Source organism: Crocodylus siamensis, chromosome 14 (genome assembly GCF_052110815.1).
Source record: "Crocodylus siamensis isolate JL-2025a chromosome 14, ASM5211081v1, whole genome shotgun sequence".
Lineage (NCBI taxonomy): Eukaryota > Metazoa > Chordata > Crocodylia > Crocodylidae > Crocodylus > Crocodylus siamensis.
Window position 1 is genome coordinate 2,031,895 of NC_143408.1, and position 20,959 is coordinate 2,052,853.

General features: G+C 55.4%; 2 protein-coding genes across 4 annotated transcripts; one reads left to right on the plus strand and one right to left on the minus strand.

Annotated features, from left to right (window-relative positions):
- Window positions 1-747: 747 nt before the first annotated feature.
- SGTA (small glutamine rich tetratricopeptide repeat co-chaperone alpha) lies at window positions 748-9,091 on the minus strand. 2 transcript variants are annotated; one of them, XM_090027955.1, is made up of 12 exons: window positions 8,952-9,091; window positions 7,630-7,767; window positions 7,114-7,217; window positions 6,816-6,900; window positions 5,889-5,988; window positions 4,954-5,058; window positions 4,635-4,773; window positions 3,786-3,848; window positions 3,164-3,201; window positions 2,554-2,643; window positions 2,177-2,300; window positions 748-1,733 (listed from the first exon to the last, which is right to left on the minus strand). In XM_090027955.1, exons 2-11 carry the CDS (start codon window positions 7,727-7,729, stop codon window positions 2,186-2,188), a joined length of 939 nt encoding a protein of 312 aa, XP_089884081.1. In that variant the 5' UTR covers window positions 7,730-7,767; window positions 8,952-9,091; the 3' UTR covers window positions 748-1,733; window positions 2,177-2,185. The 2 variants fall into 2 exon arrangements, with proteins under 2 accessions (XP_089884081.1, XP_089884082.1); XM_090027956.1 differs by lacking the exon at window positions 3,786-3,848.
- A 309-nt stretch (window positions 9,092-9,400) lies between these two features.
- Window positions 9,401-20,423, plus strand: THOP1 (thimet oligopeptidase 1). Of its 2 annotated transcripts, XM_090027943.1 has the most exons (13): window positions 9,401-9,544; window positions 9,992-10,195; window positions 11,777-11,925; window positions 12,512-12,619; window positions 13,296-13,398; window positions 13,791-13,951; window positions 14,423-14,558; window positions 14,645-15,011; window positions 15,222-15,423; window positions 16,143-16,329; window positions 16,751-16,879; window positions 17,388-17,524; window positions 17,767-20,423. In XM_090027943.1, exons 1-13 carry the CDS (start codon window positions 9,529-9,531, stop codon window positions 17,923-17,925), a joined length of 2,058 nt encoding a protein of 685 aa, XP_089884069.1. In that variant the 5' UTR covers window positions 9,401-9,528; the 3' UTR covers window positions 17,926-20,423. The 2 variants fall into 2 exon arrangements, 1 of the variants encoding a protein (XP_089884069.1); XR_016439199.1 differs by lacking the exon at window positions 17,767-20,423 and having other exon boundaries at window positions 16,751-17,094.
- The last annotated feature ends 536 nt before the right edge of the window (window positions 20,424-20,959 follow it).

A 20,959-nucleotide genomic window follows, 5' to 3' on the forward strand; every position in this document is an offset into this window, starting at 1 on the left:
GATGGAGAAATGGGTTTCTAGGAGCCACAGCCTTCTACCTGCCAGCTCGTTATTCATTATAACAGAAACAAGCCAAGGCTCTCCCTGCCCTGCTGTGGCAGAAAGCACCAAGGAGGAAACATTCCAGCAGCAAAACAAGCATCTAGAAGGGGAGGTGGGAAGGTAAAAACCCAGGGAGGCTGGAGGGTGTTGCCAGCCTCTGGTGCAGGCCCCTGCAGCAGGCGACCCGGGCACTATCAATCCCAGGATGAGAACCTGAAGGAAGAGCCTGTGCCAGGCATTCAGCACCTGCGGCTTAGGGCTGTGCTCCGTGGACAAAAGGGATGACAAAGCCGAGTGTCCAAGTAGTTTATTCTCTGTGAGATACACTGACCGTGTGGCCATGTTAAAAAGGAGTGCTTATAAACCTCTGTTTCCTAGTCAGGTATCTGCAAACATCTCCCTTCCCTCCCTCCCTCCCACCAACAGGCTCCCAAACCCCACAGGGCACCTTCCAGCACTGCCTTTACACTCCCACCCCCATATTACATGTTGTCACTCCCAGCTTTATAAAAACCCTTCCTAGAGACTCTTCAGGGGACTCACTAACCCCTGGGAGTCACCCCACAGCTGGGCTATTAGTAGGGCTGGTGACTCTAGAGGTGCTGAGGCAAGTTATGCTCGTCTCCTCCCCTTCTCATGCAGCCCACACTGGGGCACAAGTGTTCCTTGTCAGTCCCTCAGCCCAGGCAGTGATCACTCAGTATCTCACAGACACAAACAGCAGTTTTATTCCCAGGTCATAACCCCAAGCAGTAGGGGTCTAGAGTCCCTGTAAAATCGGCCTTGTCTCCCTTTCCTCACTACCCCCAAAGCCCGTCTCCTAATCGCTCACATGCAGAGACAACAACAAAAAATTCCCCCAACAACTGTTAAAAATAGATAAGAGGACTCCAGTGTTCCTCCTTCCCCCTCTCCCACCCCCTCCACCCACCCCACTACCTCACAGAGAGAGTTACAAAGATAGAGCCATGATTTCTTCCTTTCTTTACACACTAGACAGACTGTCATCGCTGGCAAAAAAAACAAACTGGAAAGTGTATCAAAAGATGCTCAGTATGAAGTAGTCACAGAGAGTGGTCTTGCACTATGCAGCCTGCCCCCAAAACACACGCACTTTCACAAAAGCCTTTCAGAGGTATCCACTGACATCACCCCACGTGGACAAACTGCCGACATTACTACCGACCTGAATGAGAAATGCAGGGAACTTGACTGACGGGCCCCAGCACCTGGGTGCGAGGAGGTGATGACCACCCAGGGGCTGGGTTAGAACATCAGCTTCTTTTAGCTGCAATGGAAGGATTTAGAGAGGGGACTTGAAAGCTCCCTCAAAGGAGAAGGGAGACGAGGAGGGTGAAGACTTCTGACACCGGAGAGCACTTCATCCTTAGGAATGGGTTAGCACCCCCCCAGGGAACAAGGTCATTTTCAGAGTTTTCTAGAAAAGGCGATGGATGCTGGTTTGTGGTTGCACCATGCTGGATCTTCCAGAAAGGGAAAGGGAAGGATTTGGAAGCAGAGCAAAGACACAAGGGAGAAGACAAGAATCCGGCTCTAACATGCAGGTGCAGGGGGACCGGCCTTCCTTTGTTTGCTTGTTTGTTTTCCTCTTGGACGTTTCCGACTTGAGAAATGGCAACACACACATGGCTTCCAGTTTTGGTAGAAGGACAGAATTCCCACGGGCAGCACTGCAAAGACAGGGAGACAAGACGACTTACAGGGCTGCCTTCTTTTAAAGTCTCCCCCTTCAGTTCAATTAAAATGTCAATTTAGGTTAAAAAAACATTTCTAGATTTTTTTCATGTTAAAACTGAATTACACTTTAATTCCCTCTTACATTCAATTAGTGATCCCCCTGCACTGCAGACAGCAAGGCCTCCTTTGTCTGCTGGCCAGCAAAGGGTACGTAAGCAAGCTGTGCAGCAGTAATGTTCCACACACTTCACAATGCCAACCCTCTACCCCTCTCCAAGGGGCAGGGATGTGGGGACCATTTGACAAGTGGGCAAAGACAGAGAGAACAGGGCAAGTCAGTTGTTCAAGAACCCAAGGCAGCTCTTCCATAGCCTGGGACAGAACCCTGCATCAAGCCCGGGTCCACTGGAGCACAGGGCTCTGAACTTAATCACACCTGGTACGTTCATTCCTGCTGATCCTCATTGCTGGCACTAGGGGTTCGACTCCTGATCTGGCTTCGTAACTGTTCTATTAGCTCTGGGTTCTGCTGCTGCATCTGCTGAGCAAACTGCTGGCCTCTGGAAAGAGAGAAAACACCGCACAACTCAGGACGGCCTAGAGCGCAGAGGCTGTTCCCAGGGCAAAAGACCCCAGGCAGCAGAACCACCGCCTGCCCTATACGAGTAGTGGGAAAAAGGCTACTGGGAAGCAGCGATGAGGTGGCCTCTGCTGAAGGTGCTCTATTATCATATGATGCTTTGACTTTTGACCAAGGCACCTGAAATGCATGCAGGTGGTTGGAGGGGAACAAAAGCCTTGTGTTCTACTCACGCTTGGATAAGGCTGGCGAGGTCGTTTGCAGAAGGGCTGGTGCCCGTGGCACCCATGGGGTTATGGCCACCAGAAATCATCCCAGACATGCTGCAAAAAATCATCAGTTGCTCAGAATAAAAGAAGAGAGATGTCACTGAGCCTGAGGAGGGACGAGGATAGCGAGTTATGTATTAGCTTCATGACTGAGAGGAGAAATGACTTACTGGCTAGGGATTAAATGTGAATCCTAGGCAAGGTTTCTACAGCAGCATGAAAAGCCACAATCTCTGGTAGGATTAGCAGAGTCACATCCCTCACCCTTATTTCTACTGTTGAACCCCTGGTCAACCCCTCAGGAGCCTCATTTGAGCATTTAGACATGTGGGCACCACACAGACATCCATGAATTTATCCTCACATCCCTCCTTACCCCTTTTCAACCAGTGAGGAACAGAAACAGATGTGAAGGGGCCTGCCCGAGGTCTTACAAGCAATCAGTGGCAGAACCAGCTTTTATACACCTACAGCTGTGTTTCTAACCCAAGTCTCCCTCCAGTACCCACGCCCAGCCTCACCCAAAGCCTGAAGACAGTGACGTGGAGAAAGAATGAGGTGGGATTGTACTTACAGCTGCTGCACTTGTGGGTTGTTCATGAGGTTAGATGCCTGTTTGAAAAGAAAAAAAAAAAAGAAAACAGCTCATATTCCCGGCCATCCTTTCTTTGCGTGTCTTTGTCTTTGTCACACGGTATTTAGCAGAATTTGTAGATTCGTTGGACTCTGACATGGCTGCGCAGCGAGTGCTTCTACTCTAGCCTCAAACTTGCAACCTCTGGGCTGTCAACTGTCACCTTAGTACCTGCACCACCCCAACCCCATCAGAAACACCTGTGCAGACAGACAATCGATGGGCCGCTGGACTCTGCTGGCAACCCAATGACAAAAATGCTTCAAACTGTGTTAACAGGGAAGCACTGCCAGAGAGCAAGATTTTATGCAGAACAATTTTCACTTGTAGCAGAACATGGGTGCAAATAGCACAATGCCCAGGCCAAAGCTGGGAACACAGAGTGCTCCCGTCCCTCCTGCACTGCAGTGAACAGCCTCCAAGTATGGCTTGGCTCTGTAGCCTTAATAAGATGCACATTCAGCCTCTGCAAAGGGGTCTGAATTGAATGGAAGCCCACTGCTTGCTTCATTCCAGACAGATCCAATGCAAACTGACCATGCTTTACCACACACACACTCACCATGCTCATGAAGCTGGGGTTGTTCAGCAAGCCGGCTAAGTCGAACCCTCCCGTACCTCCAGTCTGCAAGAGGAAAGCACAACGCCATGCAGTCAGACACGAGGACAAATCAGAGCACCTCCTAATGCCTTAAGATGTCCCCTGCCACTGATCCAAGGGGTGTGCCTCAAAGCAGAATGCAGCTTATTCTGTTCTCTGCTACAGGTGCAAATTGTTCTGCATAAAGTCTTGCCACTTAAACCATGACAAAGCCAAGCACAATCCTGACTTAAGGTTCTGTGTTTATACTCTTGCAAAGATCCAGCACCCACATACACTAAGGCTTGCAAGATTGAGTCTCAGTTATACTAAAGACCAAAACAGGACTTTAGTTTTAAGGCCACATTACAGCAAGATTTTCTTCTCTTCAAGTGATATTTAAGGTAAAAATCAGACTACAAAAGACCCTTCCCTCATGCTAATTATGACTGGTATAAAAGGGAGAGATTTCAAATATTTCCTCTTAAAACTAAATGGCAGTAAAAGGTAATGCTGTCTCAGGCAGCTATACTCAATGTTTTAGTTTTGCTTTTTCTAGTCAGTTTTATTTCCCAGCTATCATGCCTGAGCTCAGGGCACTGTAAGGAAGTTATTCTCAGTGATTAGTAGGAATACGGTAGACTCTAGGAACTCTTTTTCCTCCAATTTCATGTTAAACCCATGCTCCAGACTTAACCCAAGCCAACAGTACCCATGTCCTAGTGAGACACTAATGACCGACAGCTGGACTTCAACAGTGAAGACATCTCTTCCCTCCCCAACATCCTGATGCTTTGCTTAGCTTATTTGGAGAGCAAAGGAGAAACATACCGGACTGGGGGTCTCTCTCATTTTCTGTTCGGCTATTTTCAGGTTTGACTTGTATGTGTCATTATCCGGATCCAGCTCCAGGGCTTTTTTATAGTACTCCACAGCTTCTGTGTGCTTACTTAAACTGGAAAGGGCCAACCTGCCAGCAACACAAGGAAGAGAGGACAATGACTTACATACCCAGAGGTGGACAGGCAAGCACCAGCTATGCTTTGCACAGCAGCGTGGGTAGAACACCACTGATGGGTGTCACCATCACAGACCCTGCAACCATTTGGAGGTGAAAGCTTCTCCAAGAGAAGCACTGCCGAGGACCTACCCCATCCTGCCATAGGCTTTGCTGTAGCTTGGATCGATGCTGATGGCTCTTTCACAGTCCCTTACTGCTCCAGCGTAGTTCCCTAATTTACTGTAGGCAGCAGCCCTGGAGGAAAGGCATAGAAAGAGCTTTTGGGCCTGAACTCTGCTCCAGGTCCCCTGCAAAAAAGTTGGGCACCTGCACCCCTGAAAAGACTAGGAGGGTGGTGAAGCACTGGAACGAGTTACCTAGAGACTTCGTGGATTCTCCATCCTTGGAAGTTTTTAAGGCCCAGCTTGAACAAAGCCTTGGCTGGTATGATCTAGTTGGGGATGGCCCCAGGGCATTGGTCTAGATGTGACCTCCTGAGGTCCCTTCCAACCCTCATGTTCTAGGAGTCGAGGATGTGTGTGATGAGGTTATCTCAACAGCCATGTGCACACATGCCATTACAGCAACTGTGTGTTTAAGCTAGGGGGAAAGAGGTCTGTCCCAAAGTCTGTTTCAGTCAACGAACATCTCCCACTTAACCGCCTTTTGCCGAACCCTGTAAGTTATTTTGCGTGCTGGGCACACAGCAGCGCATGAACCTCTCTGAAAAATCCCTTCAGTCTGCTCAGGTTTTGTTTTGCTGTTCTGGTATGATGGATCTTTCCAATCCAAGCTGCCTACCTCGATGAGAAAGAGCTATTTTACATCATATCAGGCAGCATGATGGACCACTCCATAGCTCAAAGTGCTTCTTGGAGCTAGTTTTCACACCCAGGCCCTGTTTAGTGGCCAGTTTCACACGGCTGACAGAAGATCAGCACAAAGTTCATCATGTACCCTCTGATTCTGCTAAACCAAGAACAGCCCGATAGGAGTCAGATCAAGGGTTTGGCCAGGTTAGCATCCTACCAACAGAGGGAAAGGCACAGAGCCTAAAACATGAGGACCAAGATCCCTGCCAGTACCTATTGCAAAAATACACGGCATTGGATGGATTTAACTCGATCGCTCTGCTATAGAACGACACGGCAGCTTCAAAGTTTTCAGCCTTCATTTGCTCGTTTCCTGAAAAGGAAAAAAATAGTGTTGCTATAATAAGTTAAAACTTGGCAAAACCCCACCACGATGATGCAGGGTCTCAAGCTTTCCAAGCGGCTGTTTAGAAAAAAGAAAACGATGAGAAAAGGAGCAGGGATATAAGACTGAAAGCTCTAGCTTGTTCCCAGTGCCTAAGAACACAAGTAAGCAGGAGATCTGTTCATACACAGTGCAGATAAGTCTGTTGTGGAAACCGTGCTGGTCCTGGTATGACGGTGCTTCTAAGCTACCAGCCATGTCAGAAGGGAACCTGCCAGTTTGCACATGGATTCTACTTCCCCATTTTGAAGGCACCATCGAGGCTTCTCACTACTGCTTTTCTCACTACTCCCAGCCACAGACCCATCAAGCCAGGCTGTCAGAGAATGGGCAGGGTTTCCATTCAGGGCCCATTCTGCTCTAACATGGCAGGAAAGTGGAGCCACACAGGAGGCAAACTGTGCACCAGGAGAAGGTAACAACTTCCCCAACACTCTTCCAGATTATAGCTACAGCTCGGGCAAACCCAGCAGGCTCCCAACAGGACCGTGACCAGGGCAGCAACATCCTACCACCTGTGGTACCTGCACTGGCTTAGATCTGGCCCTTCGGTTCTTCACAGATGGCAAGCATCGTGGCGCCCAGTTTCCACACCCCAGTTCAGAAGGAACTGTGTAGAACAGGGAGAAGCGCCTGCTCCGGCACAGCACACCCCGACCCCTTGTGAGGGGACCCCTCCCTCTACTCTGCATACCCCCCTCCATCACCCACACCCATGCTCAGCCCAGCCCACGCGGCTCCCTCAAGCAAGCAACCTTCAGTCTTCAGATGTTCAGCTTCAGTGACATCCTCTTCAGAAGGGGTGACTGGCTCGGAGCTCGTCCTGCTGTCCTGAGATTCCTTGTAAACACCAAGGGCAGAGAAAGGCATAATTTAGTGTCACCCGCATCTGCTACAAACCAACGTTACAATCCCCTGCAAGGCTGGGTCCTTCATAGCAAAACGCCACCAGCACCAACTCCCCCACGGGGACAGTGCAGCCTCAAAACTGAGCCACATGTGCCATTTTCACAGCAATCCTGAATCCACAGCTCTGCCCCGCAAGACACTCACCCTTCCTGTAGCAAATTCAAAGATCTCAGGGAGGGTCTGAGACACGGCCAGCCCTTGATCCTCCATGGACACACCATATGCCGTCTCCAGGCACTGGATCGCAACTGGGTGGGGAAAGAGGGGGACACTTAGATTTTCCTCTTGCCTTCTAGAGCTGTGTTTCAACCCCACCCCACTCCCCTGGAGTCTGGACTCAGGATGCTGATGGGAAAAATCCCAGTCCTGCTGCTAAAGGACAACTACTAGCCAGCTGGCACTGGTCAGAGTGAGCTCAGGACATGGTCATATTTTTTGGCTGCTCCCCTAGCAAGTGGTTTGGAAAGCTGCTCTTCTCCCTGTGACACACCAAGAGCTGTGAGGGCTCACGCAGGACATGGTTATTAGGAAACCATCAGTATTAGGCCAGAGGTGAATTGCACAACCAAGCAAGAAGCCCATCGGAGATGCTGAGCCCTGGACAGGGCAGCCCAGCTCAGGGAGGGAGGCAGGGCTAGGGCATAGCACACAGCCGCCTACCTTCCAAGCTCTCCTGGGCGTCGGGAGAGAGCCCCCCGTTCTGCAGCTGGTCATGTAGAAACTGGATGATGGAATAGGCCAGGCGCTTTCTGTCCGCCATTCCGCACGTCTACTCTCTGACTTCCCCCGAAGAAGTGTCTGCAGCCGGAGGAGGGTGCAATAAGTAACGCGGCAAAACAGCGAGGCTCCCTGACAGGGGAGGACTGGGCAACGTGGGACACCGAAGGCTCAAAGCTGTGGCTAGACCGGAGCCCTGTGCTGCGCAACTCTTCTGCATTTCAGGAGAAGCTGAGCCGAAACTCAACAGCAGAGCTGGGAGAAGCATCTGCTGTCCCCTGTGCTTACTAACCCATATGCACTCCAGTTATTCTAGCTTTTGCACAACTCCGAACTCACACCCAAGGGCCTCTGGAGCATCCCAAGCAGGCAGCCAGACAGGATCAGCTGAGTTTCAACCAAAATGCAACTAAAAAATAATCACGACAGTGTCCTGCAAAGCGACACGGGTCACCCCGGAGCAGAGTCAGCCATCACTGCTTTGGTCCCAACATGATTCAGGATCCACCCCCCCACAATGACAAGACACCTGCGCTGCGCTGCACCATGGGCAGTCATCGCATGTCGCTGGCAGTTCCCCAAGCGGACGCCTGAAGGTCCCCAAGGGCAGCTCCATGTGGCGGGCGGCCTATTTGCTGCCTTTGACCTGGTTCTGTTCCTGTTGCTGGGTTCCCGGCTGCGCGCAGGCTCGCGAGAGCCCTGGGGGCTGCTCAGCGCCCCGGTTTTCCCCGCAAAGAAACGAGGCTGAACCCCGACCCTGCTGGATGAAAACCCAACAGCGCGGCCGTGACTGAGGGCCGCGCCGAGATGCCCAGCGAAGCGCGCTTCGGTCCTCGGGGCCCGGCGGGGCCGGAAAAGCCGCCATCCGTCCGTCCGTCCCTGCGCGGAGCAGGACGTGCGGTCCTGCCTGGACACGCTCTGGGGAAAATGGAGAAATCTGCACGCGCAGCAGGACTGGAGCGAGGAGATGTGCACACGCGTGCACCCTCACAGACACGCGTGGATATGTGCGCACACGCGCACATGGAGTTGCACGTGTGGGCAGGCACACACGCACGCAAGGACACGTATGCTCACGTGCATGCAGGTGCACACACATTCACACACGCCCGTATGCACACATGTACAGACACGCACATGTACGTATGCACGCACACGTGCCCGCAACACAGCCCCACCGGGGGGGATACACATACACGCATCCCCCCCGGGCGCCCCCTCGGGGGGAGGGTGTCAGCTCCGCCCCTCTCCCCCCCCCCGCTCACCAGCCACCTCCGAGCCGCGCTCGCCCCAGCAGAGCCCGCACCGCACTGCGCAGGCGCACGACGACCCGACCGGCCCCGCCCCCTCGGCCTCCGCCACACTGCGCAGGCGCCAAGGCGCCCGCTCCTCCTCTGCGCTTGCGCGCCGTCCTCTTCCCTGGCGGAACGGGAAGTGAGGTCATAGGGGCGGAAGTGCTGCTAGTGAGACGTTGTGGGAGACGAGGCAATATGTCGCGTTGTGTACCATAGAGACATGGCTGGCTCCCCCTGCTGGGGGGGACCATACTTCGTGGGCCCCCCCCACCCAGCGCATACCCAATAGGAGCCAGGGTTGGGCCCCTGCCCTGGCTTGGAGTGGGCGGGGGGCGGGGGACGGGGGTTGGTGATGCTATTGCATCTCCCCAGACTGCCCCCCCACATCTGAGGATCGAGGTCCGCCCGCTCTCCCCCCGCGCCAGTCCTCCAGCGTCCCAGAATCCTCCCCTGCCTGCTCCACCCCCTCCTCTCTGTGGTTGTGGCTAAGGACACATGTCCCTGTGAGCGTGGAGCCGCCTGCACGGCACCAGCAGGCCCCACTGGCATGGCCCCCCCCACAGGTACCCCTGGGGTGGGAACCGCTGCGGGGGGACCAAAAGGGGGGATGAGAACCAGTGGGGGGGCACGGGGCGGTGGGAGCCAGTGGGGGAGGGGGCAAAAGGGGGGATGGGAACCAGAGTGGGGGGCAAAGGGGAAGGATGGGAGCCAGTGGGGAGTAAAGGGGGGCAAAGACTAAAGAAGCCCAGGTCTCTCAGCCTGTCTCCATACGTGGGGGCGGTGGGAACGAGCAGGCTGAGTGTCTGCTCAGCGGTCGCCGGACGTGGAGGGGGCTGTCGGCGGCAGCTGGAAGGTTTCTGACCGCGCCTGGGTTGAACCTGACTGGGTTTCCTGCTTGCAGCGGTCTGCGATGCTGCCTGCATTTTCCTGTCCATTGCCCCCCGCCCCACCAGGAGATTTGCTGGTGAATTTTCCCCTTGGTGACCCAGCATTGTTTGTGGCTCTCTCAGGCAGCGTTGTGCACAACCAGTCCCACTGCCCCGTCGCCAACCGGCTGCGATGGAACCTGACAGCTGAGCAAATCGAGAACATGACCATGGAGCTCGTGGAAAGGACCAAGCAGGTGTACGACCGCGTGGGCGCACAGGAGCAGGGCGAGGTCTCCTACGAGAACACCCTCAAGGCTCTGGCTGACGTGGAGGTGGAGTATACGGGTACGTGGAAGCACAGGACGCAGTTGAATCTCGGCAGCTCTCATGAGGAGCTGGATGTCGATTCAGGTCTTTGGTCTGTGGAATCATCTCTTCTCTTCTTTAACCGCTGCAGCCTGTCTCCAGATTTCCTCTCATTAGCCTTTGTATCTGGGGGCTCTAACTAGGGGGAACGGGATGAGACTGTCATGAAAAGCTTCCTGGCAGCGAAACCTCTTTGCCACTAGGATAAAAGACCCTTTCCATCCCCAGCTCCTATGAGCTGACACCTGTCCACATGGCTATCTGAGCCCCTTTTTCTATTTTAACCTACATATTTGTTTTTAGGAGCTAGGGCTCGTGTGGCACGGAATAATTGCACTAGGCTTATGAATGCAGCTGATGTCAGCAAAATGCCCGCTCAATCTCAGCATGTCAGGGTAGATAAACCACACAGACTTTGCCTTCCCCTTGTAGGATCTTAAATGCTGAGCAGTTGTCTGAGACAGGTTGGCAAATGGGGCATATCGGAACCAGATGAAGTTCAACATTGAGCAGTGTAAAGTGCTCCACCTGGGGATGGACAGTCCCCAACTTACAGGCTCGGTGGTGCCAGACTGGCCAGCACCACAAATGAAAGGGACACAGGGATAATAACAGGCCACCGCATGACCATGAGCTGTAGCCAGCAGGGCTAACAATACCCTGGCATGCGTCAACAGATGCATCTTCAGTAAAACCAAGGAAGTGATTCTCCTGCTCCGCTCGGCATTGGTGAGGCCGCAACTGGAGGACTACATCCAGTTCTGGGCACTGCACTTCAACAAAGATGTGCGAAAGCTTGAGAGAGTCCAGAGAAGGGCCCACCCGTATGATCAGGGACTTTTGCACAGCAAGCCATATGAGGAAAGGCTGAGGGACTTGTGTCTCTTCAGCTTAAAAAAGAGAAGGCTGAGAGAGGACTTGGTAGCAGCTGACCGCCACATCAGGGGAGTACATCAAGGGCTCGACGAACAGCTGTTCACTGGGGCTCCAGTTGTAATGGCCACAAACTCTTGGAAGACCATTTCAGGCACAACATTAGGAAAAATTTCTTCACAGTCAGGGTGTCCAGACTGTGGAATAAGCTCCCTCCAGAGGTGGTGTAGTCACCTACCCTGGAAATCTTTAAGAGGAGACTGGACGGTCACCTCGCTGGCGTCACCTGCCCCATTTGTCTTTTCTGCCTAGTGCAGGTGGGCTGGACTTGATGATCTTGCAAGGTCCCTTCCAGCCTTAAAATCTTTGAATTTCCACAGAGCCAGAAGGTTGTGTGATATATTCCAGACCAGTAAGACAGCAAGAATCCTGCCCCAAGGAACTTGCACCACTTCCAGTGGATCACTGTAGAGACTGGGGACGGAGCAGGCCATGGGGGAGGGAGGTCCTGTCAGGTCAGAAGTGAGGCAGGTTGGTGGGATCACTTGCCTTCTCCTACTTGGCTCATTTGTCAGCCTGCAGGGCTGTCAGTTTTCATTGCCTCCACAAAGCATCCCTTGCCTGTGTGGTATCAGGATGAGGCCAGCTGCCCTGCCACAGCTTCAGCCCCTGGCTCTGTCATTCCAGTTCACCGAAACATGCTAGACTTCCCCCAGCACGTCTCCCCTTGCAAAGACATCCGTACAGCGAGCACAGAGGCCGACAAGAAGCTCTCGGAGTTCGACGTGGAGATGAGCATGAGGCAGGACGTGTACCAGCGAATCGTTTGGCTCCAGGTTTGTGGCATGGGGGTAACACATGCCCACGGCAAGAGGGGCTCAGTGTCTGATTAGGAAGTCTGCAGAGTGCTTCTGGGAGGACCAGGGGGCCAGTGAGTCCCTTCTGTGTACCAGGGGACTCTATTAAGTCCAGTTTAATGCTCAATTGCCCCATCAGGGTAACAGGATCAAGTTGTCATTGTGAAGGACAGAGGGTTCAGTTCTAGGCCCTGTTGTCAGCTCTGACTCCCTCTGTGGCTCTGAAATGGTAGGTGCTCACACTCTTTGCCTCAGTTTCCCCATCTGCACAGTAAGGGGAGTGATGCTGACCAGCTTCTTCTGAAGGCTGGGGGTGGGTTTAAATCTGTAAACTGCCTTGAAGGTTCCCTGATGAAAGCAATGATTGCATCTGAATTGACCTGTCAGTAACTATGCTCTCAGGTCTCGTCCTTTTAGCAGGAGACGTCCGCCTTGTTCGGGGTCAGCAGTCATTACAACAGTATGTAGGCCTTGCCCAGTCAGCTCCCTGGCTGTGGGCAAGCCAGTGTTGGTTCCAGGGCACTGCTGCCTCCTTTCCTAGTGCCCCTGGCTGTCTGTTTTACAGGAGAAAGTGGAAAGTGCATCCTTGAGGCCTGAAGCCCAGAGATACCTGGAGAGGCTGATTAAGCTGGGCAAGAGAAATGGCTTGCACCTCCCCGAAGACACGCAGGAGGTGAGATGGCTGGAACTAAAGCCGTCTGGGCCCATCCATGGGGCTAAAGATCAGGGTCTAGTGGTTAGACCAGAGCATAGGCAGCCTGTATCCCTGGCTCCCTCACCAGTTTGCTGAGTGAGTGACCTTGGGGGGGTTTGCCCCAGGTTTCCCTTCCTGCACTTCTCCAAGGGTCTGGATGGGTCCTGGGGTGAGAAGTCCTAATTAGCAGCATTGGCAGGAAAGCAGCTCCCAACTGGGAGTGACAGTAACTTAAGGCCTGCAGGCAGGGGCTGGCGCTGGGAAATGGCACGCAGGCTTGGCTTGGGTTTCCTGAGCTGGTGAGGGCAGCCCTCTCAGTTAGGGACTGAGCGGCAGCTGGCTGGGCCGAGCGGCAGAGGGCATGAGGTGGGTTAAAAATAGAAGTGAGGGAGAAAGAAGAGAAGCTTGAGGCTGGATGTGCCTTGGTCACCTGCAGCTGCTCTAGCCAGCCAACAGCAGGTGTGCCGGGGGTGGTGGACTCGAGCCAGACTGAGGCTGAGGGCTCTGCATACAGCCAGCACTGTGCCATCCTGCTTGGAGAAATACCCACAGCAAACATGGGGGAGCTGGGGTTGCAAAACTGCCAGCCCAGCTGGAGGTACCACTCAGCCTCCCCTGCCTGACATGCTCATCTCCACTTGCTTCTTTTGCAAAGAAAATCAAAACCATTAAGAAGAAGCTGAGCCTGCTCTGCATTGACTTCAATAAGAATCTCAATGAGGATACCACCTTCCTGCCCTTCTCCAAGGAGGAGCTTGGTGAGGGCCAGGCTCAGTACTTACAGGGACAGGGTTGTGGTGGGGGGGTTGTGCTTTCCCCAGCCTAGGGCTTGCCGTGGCGTGTGCATCACTCAAAGAGGGGGTCTGGGCTGCAGCCCCTGTTTGGAGCTTCCTTTCCAGCAACCACTTCCCGCTGCAGTCTGCAGGAAGAATTAACTGGCAGCCCAGCCTTGGCTTGCTGTGGTCCAGGAACTGCTGTGCAGTGGCTGCCATGTAAGCCTATCCCAGAGGCCTCTTATACCTGCATGCAGTCTTTGAGCAGCTGGTTTGTGCCAGGGAAGGAGCAGAGTGCTGTGGCAGGCAGTGTTTGGGTGGTGCCTGAGTGACAGCTTCTAGCAGTCAGCTGCATTTTTCTGTCCTCTTCTCCCTAGCGGGGCTGCCTGAGGACTTCCTGAACTCCTTGGAAAAAACAGACGATGGGAAGCTGAAGGTCACCCTGAAGTACCCACACTATTTTCCCCTCCTGAAGAAGTGCTATGTGCCTGAGACCCGGAGGAAAGTGGAAGAAATGTTTAACTCCCGGTGCAAGGAGGTAGGCAGGACTGGAGGCTGCCCCCACTGCCTCAGCCAGGCCAGCAGTTTCGTCCTGTGCCACACTCTGCTTGACCTGGAGCCCTGAGGTCCAATGTTCAACTGAGAGCAGCAGGAGGGGAGTGGAGCTCACTGTTTCTTCCCAGCCTTGCCCAGTGATGTGGGACATGTGCGTGGCAGGCTGCAGACTCCATGTCATGCAAACAGCCATTGCAGCTGGCAAAGGAATTAGTGTGGGCTGTGGGGAATGAGGTCTATTCTGGGTCCTGGATGGCTGGTCGTGGGTGTGGGGAATCCTTGTGTAGGCTTTGCATCCAAGAGAGGATCTCAAGATTGCAGGCCAGGCATGGGTAGAATTGCTGGCTGGTGCTTTTCCAGGAGTGCTTGTTCCCTCCTTCTGCAGGGCAAGTGTCTCCCCCTGTCCCATGCTCCCACCTCCATGACCCTCACCCTTGCTGCATCCTGCTCACAGGAGAATTGCCTGATCCTGAAGGAGCTGGTGGACCTGCGGGCTCAGAAAGCTGGGCTCCTGGGCTTCAACACACATGCTGACTTTGTGTTGGAGATGAACATGGCCAAGAGCAGCAGGACCGTTGCCTCCTTCCTTGGTAGGGCTCTCTCTGCTCAGAGGTGGGGGCTGTGGCTCTGGGCGTGTGCTGCCCACATGCTGTGACTCAGCTCTCACTCCCTGCAGATGAGCTGGCACAGAAGCTGAAGCCTCTGGGTGAGAAGGAGCGGGCTGTGATCCTGGAGCTGAAGAAGAAAGAGTGTGAGAAACGGGACCTGGTGTTTGACGACCGCATCAATGCTTGGGACATGCGCTACTACATGAACCAGGTGGAAGAAACAAAGTACAGCGTGGACCAGAACCTGCTGAAGGAGTACTTCCCTATGCAGGTGGTCACTGCAGGCCTGCTCGACATCTACCAGGAGCTGCTGGGCCTCAGCTTCCACCTGGAGGAGGGCGCCCAGGTGTGGCATGAGGATGTCCAGCTTTACACAGTGAAGGACGGTGCCTCGGGGGAGACCATCGGCAAGTTCTACCTGGATCTGTACCCAAGGTGAGCCCCACCCCAGCTGCAGCCAAGGGGAAGGTGGCACCTTGGTGGGGGGCACTCCTAAGGAGGCTGAGGGCATCTTGTAGTGGAAGTAGCAGACCCTCCAGCTCTCACTATCTTCCAAGGGCACTTGCAGCCCTGGCTGGTGGCTTGGCATGAAGAGGCTATGGTTGATTTGAGGGTGCATCCACCTGACAGCCTCTCCCCACTCAGGGAAGGGAAATACGGGCACGCAGCCTGCTTCGGCCTGCAGCCTGGCTGCCTGCTGGCAGACTCCAGCCGGCAGATATCAGTGGCCGCTATGGTGGCCAACTTCACCAAGCCCACGCCCGACGCACCCTCCCTGCTGCAGCATGATGAGGTGGAGACCTACTTCCATGAGTTTGGGCACGTCATGCATCAGCTCTGCTCCCAGGTGAGGCTCAGCCAGGGTGGGGAAGGGAAAAGCACAGTGCTGGCCCATCGCTGCCTCCCCCTGGAACCAGGCAGTGTGAACCAAGGCTGGGCAGACCTGCCCTGACAAATCAGCCAACTCTTCTCCCCACCCCAATCCTGATCCACAGCCCCCAGCGCTCCTCCATGCACACTGTTGTACTGATGCCCTTCCACCCTCACCTGCAGCCCCCTTTTCTCCATCTGTCTCAGTCTTGGGCTAAGCTAGGGCAGTAACCAGCAGCGGTGGGAAGTGATGCACTGGCTGGGTACAAGCGGTTTCCTCTGTCCATGACACACTAGGTCACTTCTTCATGGGCCAGCAGTATTGGCCTATTCACGGGCACCTGGGGCTGTTCTGCTTGCTGGAGGGATTCTCCTTGCTGTGCCCCATGGGGTGTTCACTGGAGCAGGGTAGAACAGGGCCCTTGGGCATTGATTACAGACCCTTCTGCAGCCATTTATCCAGCAAAGCCTACAAGAACATCTGCTCTGGCCCCTGACATGCTCTACAGCCAGGGAAGAGCCCTGCAAGGGGTATCCTGGGTGCTGCAGTGGTAGGGAATTCACAAGGGCACAGTGTGTATGGGTGGTCCTTGAAAGAGGACCGTGGCCATGCTGGAGGGGAAAGCTGGAGCCCTGTGGGAGCTGGCACAGGTCAGTGCTGCAGTGGTGCATGCATGTTGTCCCAACCCCCCCCAGGCAGAGTTCGCAATGTTCAGTGGCACCCACGTGGAGCGGGACTTTGTGGAGGCGCCGTCGCAAATGCTGGAGAACTGGGTGTGGGAGAAGGAGCCACTGCTACGCATGTCCCAGCACTACAAGACTAGGAGCCCCCTCCCTGACGAGCTGCTGGAGAAGCTCATCCAGTCCCGGCAGGCAAACACCGGTAGGTGCTGGCTCAGGCAGAGGTGCAGGGCTTGGCAGGGGGTCTGCTCAGCCCCAGAGGCTCATCCTGGGAATACCAGAAGGGTCACAGCAGAGCCTGGCCCTTCTGCTGTGACTGCCCAGTGGGAAGGGTGGTGGGGAAGGAGCCCCTATGTCACCACTGCCAGCAGAGTGAGGGCTAGCAGGGCTCAGAGGGGCTTGAGGGCCAGGACCCAGGGCTGAAGTAGCAGGGGGCACCCTGGGGTGGGAGCTGGGGCTGCCAGGGTGACCCCAAGCTGGGGGCGGGCAGGGGTCAGCTGAGGGGTATTGGCAGATAGTGGAAGGGGGACAGGCACTTGAAGCCAGCCTGAGCCCAGTGCTGTGCAGATGCCTGCACCCCCACAGAGACACCACATGTCACACTGTTACTTCCTCCCCAACAGGGCTGTTCAACCTGCGTCAGATCGTCCTGGCAAAGGTAGACCAGGTGCTGCACACCCAGACACAGGTAGACCCTGCTGAGGTGTTCGCCCGCCTATGCAAGGAGGTGCTGGGCATCCCTGCCACCCCAGGTACCTGCCTGCCCCTCAACCCTGCCACTGCAGGACCTGCCTGGCATGGCCAGCCTGGTCTCTAACGATGGGATCAAGGGAAGGAGCTTTGCCCCTGGCCTGGCCCTTGTGCTCTGGCATCTCCCAGAGCAGGCTCTTCACTGGTCCAGCACTGCCTGACCAGGGCAGAAGCAGGCGTCTCTCTCTACCCAGAAGCTTGGGTGCACTGGAGTCAGGTGAGGCCTCCAGACACTTCCCCAGCCAACAAAGGCAGCGGATCTCAGTCCTGCATCCTCAGTGCCTGGCACATAGTGGAGGGGGGACCCCGGAGTGCCACATGTAGTTGGCACTCCCCATGGAAACCACCCCCCCACCCCCAAATGTGGGCGAGTGGGTCAGGGGCTTGGGCTGGGGAAACCCCATGTGGTGGGAGCAGTGATGTCTCCCCCCGATGCTCAGGGCACTATCGTGCTCTGGCTCCTGCCGAGATCCACAAATGTGACACTGCCCATCTGTCGCATTTCCCCAGGGACAAACATGCCAGCCACATTTGGGCACCTGGCCGGAGGCTACGATGCCCAGTACTATGGCTACCTCTGGAGCGAGGTGTACTCCATGGACATGTTCCACACACGTTTCAAGCAGGAGGGCATCATGAACTGTAAGGTGAGGGGAAACGAGAAAGGTAAAAGCAGCTGAATAAAAGCAGGGATAAATATCACACCCTTCCTGGGAGAAATCCTGTATCTGCCCTGCTGGAGAAGAGGGGTGGAGTGGGCAGCTGGCTAGCACAAAGCATGCTGGAAAACCCCCTGTAGCTGAGGAGGTGCAGTGCTTGCAGGCTGGGACCCACAGGATGCACCCAGTCCTGCCCCTCTCTACCCCACTCACTACCTCTGTCCGTGCAGGTGGGCATGGACTACAAGAACTGCATCCTGCACCCTGGCGGCTCTGTGGACGCCTGTGACATGCTGAGGAAGTTCCTTGGTCGTGAGCCCAAGCAGGACGCCTTCCTCGCCAGCAAGGGACTGAAGGTGGAGCCCAACTCACTGCCTTCGGCCTGCTGAGCTCTGCCCCACCCTGCCCAGCCCAGTGACGCCAGCACCTTCGTCTGTGTACTTGTTCTCCAGAGCCAGAGCGCCGAGCTGTGCCAGCCCCCTCCCGAACACCCGCCGGATGACCCTGCCACCATATCCTTCCCTTGAGCTCCGGCACGGGGTGGCAGGGCTGGCCAGGTCGTGGGGATGCAAGCCCCATGAACCAGCTGCAGGTGTCCTCCCTGGGCGTGGGGGAAACACTACTGTAACACCGAAATGCTGCTCTGCATCAGGTCACAGATTGGCTCGGGTTCAGCAAGGGAGGGGGTTGGCGAAAGAGCTGATTCACCAGTTTATGCAGCAAGCACCTCCCAGCTTGCAGCCTGGCTCTGTGACACTGGCCGGCTGAGACTGACCCAGAGGGCTCGTTAAGGAGGGATCTCCGCTGGTGCTGATTGAGAGCCAGCTGAGAAGCACCTCCCACAGAGTGCCTGCCCTTTCCTGGCCTCCCTGTCTTCCCAGCAATAGCCGTTTTCCCTTCCTTCCCCATCAGAAGTGCTGGGACAGGAAGGGAGGAGCTTTCCTGTACTGCCTTGTCCTCGTGTCCAGGGTAGTAGGAGGTACAGGGTGGAGAAGGATTGGGAACACGGATTAGCTGATGATTGTGAATTGCTGCTGCTGGACTGAGCATTGGGGAAATGCTCCAGGCAGGGATCCTGCTGGCTTCCAGCTGCTGGGATGCTAAGCCTGACTTCTAACCCTTCGCTGCAGTCCTTGATTTATTGAAAGGGGTTGAAAAATAGTCAGATTTATTCAAGCACCTTTCCCCACCCCAAGGTGAGATTGGAGGCAGTAAATCAGTCCATAGCAGTGCACTCTGCCCCCTTTGAGTGTGCCCTGAATGCCTGCCAGCCCTGGACTCACCGCTGGGCTGCAGAGTTGGAGGAACCTAAGCCCACACCCCGCGCGGTCACAAAACAGTTCCTGACATTCTCCCCCGTCTCGTCCTGAGAACGGCCGAGGCAGGAGGCATGCGGGCACATTTCCAGACATGCCTGCTGCCCTTAGGCGCCTGGATTTTTGGCCGTTGCATTCATGCTGTTTTGGTTCTGCCAGCTCTGATTTCACCTGGAGCTGCAGGGTGCGCGGTCTGCCAGGGAGGCAGGACTGATACAGCTCAGTATTGGCACCCAAAGGCATCCAGCCTTTGGAAAACATGCCCTGTTCTTTCTTGCCTTCCTGCCTGGAGGACCCCCGCCTCCAAAAGCCAGGCTGTACCTGGGGCTTCTTCCTGTGCTGCTGTTCTGTTTGGAAGAAGGGAGGAGCTCTCTGCAGCCTGGCTCTACAGCACCAGTTTTGGGGCAAAAGGAAGGGGAGATGCTTCTGTGTGTGATGGCAGCAGGGAGCTTGGCTCCTTGTAGCTGGGAGGACCCCTAGGCTGTCCCTGATGCTTCCCGGTTTCCCCCAGATTCCTCCCATCCTCGGGTACAGACAGCCCTATCGCCAGGGCGGGAGAGGGGCTGTGGACGTGACGGATCCACCTGCCCTCTGCTCACACGTGAGCATCAAAGGAGCCCTGGATCTGGTGGCTGTTTTTTGGTTGCTGCATTTCTGCTGCATCCTGGAAACCTGTCACCACAGACAGATCAAGGCAGGGAGGGGATGAGCACCCAGGCATGGGATTGATATCAGCTTGCGGAGCCTGGGGATGGACTCCTTAGGGCACCTCACCAAGACCCTTCCTTCAGGGCTGCCTTGGCTCAGATTTTCCTTCCCATCTGAGCCATTTCTCCTGGATCTGGGCACGCTTGTGCATGGAACGGCATAGGAGGTGCTCACATCCCCTTGAGGTGGAAGCCTGACTGAGGCATTGTCCAGGGGCCCTAGGAAGACAGGGAGCAGCAAACAAATGGCTCTGCCCTATTCTGGCAAAGCCTGCCCTTGGAAGGTCCCCGGCCCTGGGTCCTGCCAGGCAGGCTGTGTCCCCAACCACCAGCGTGACCCGGGAGCGTGGTATGTAGTGGGCGAAGCGGCTCTTGGTGCTTACCACGTCCTTTCCCTGCGTTCAGTCTCTTCCCTGTCCCCCTGTTCTAGCCGTGAGTGTGCGTCTGTCCCGGGGGTGCCCTGCCAGGCTCGGCCCTCGCCCCCTTGGTGCTGTGGGTGCTGCTTGTTTTTTAAATGTAACAGTTTTGGGGTTTTACAGGACTTGTGTTTTGAGCTCTCTCCCCTCTCAGCCGCCAGAATGGGGGGATGGCCCCCTCCTTCCCCAGGCTGCCCGTGCAGCAAACTGGCATTGATGGCTGCACTGGGCGTAGCTTCACCAGGGTGCGGGGGACGACTGATGGACGTCCTTTGTTGCACTGCACTGTCTTCAGCCCCCGCCCTGCCGGCAGAGAGGTCCGACGTGTTTCCGTTACCCGCGTGCGCGGTCACCGCGGCGCGGTTCTGTTAGTTCCCCTCCCCCTGCTTGTCCTGCCGATCGGGTTGTAGATGAGTCCTGGCACCAATAAAAGGTTTTCGTAAGCGGATTTTGGCCCTGCACGGTCCCTGCCTGGGGAAGCAGGTGGTGGTGGGGACCTGTCCCACTGCTCAGGGGCAAGTTGGGGTTAGGGATCTCAGCAGGGCTGGATTTGCTGTTGGTGAATGTCTCCTCTGGGAGAGGGGGCTGCCGCTAACTGTGTTTTGCAGGCAGAAAGCAAGGGACTGGCCCAGGGTCGCCTGCAGAAGCAGCGGCAGAGGCTGAATTTGAACCCATATCCTAGGCTGATTCATGCCTGGGACAGAGCCCCCCCCATGATGGCTGTACAGCCACCGAGGCAGCCCTGGGCCTGTCTGCTCCTCCGGCTCTGATCCACCTCCCACCAGCACGTCCTACAGCCGGGCTGCAGAGGTATCTATCTCCTGCCTATAATTTGAGCCCAGGGCTGCTGGCAGCATCTGTGCGGCAGGGGGCAGCACATACCTGCTCCCCCCCCCCCCGTGGTCCCAAGCTACTGCTGCTCCCAGCTGCCTGGGTCTGTGCAGCTCCTTTGTTTACCAGGCTGCGTGCTGGGCCGTGGTTAAA

Excerpts from the sequence above, each read along its gene's own strand:
- SGTA (XM_090027955.1), bottom strand. The coding sequence starts at position 7,729 with ATGGCGGACAGAAAGCGCCTGGCCTATTCCATCATCCAGTTTCTACAT. Across the intron at positions 6,901-7,113 it reads TTGAATTTGCTACAGGAAGG|GAATCTCAGGACAGCAGGAC; the intron begins GTGAGTGTCTTG and ends GGTGTTTACAAG. Across the intron at positions 2,301-2,553 it reads CTCGCCAGCCTTATCCAAGC|AGGCCAGCAGTTTGCTCAGC; the intron begins GTGAGTAGAACA and ends CTCTCTTTCCAG.
- THOP1 (XM_090027943.1), top strand. Across the intron at positions 13,399-13,790 it reads CTTCTCCAAGGAGGAGCTTG|CGGGGCTGCCTGAGGACTTC; the intron begins GTGAGGGCCAGG and ends TCTTCTCCCTAG. Across the intron at positions 15,424-16,142 it reads TGCATCAGCTCTGCTCCCAG|GCAGAGTTCGCAATGTTCAG; the intron begins GTGAGGCTCAGC and ends AACCCCCCCCAG.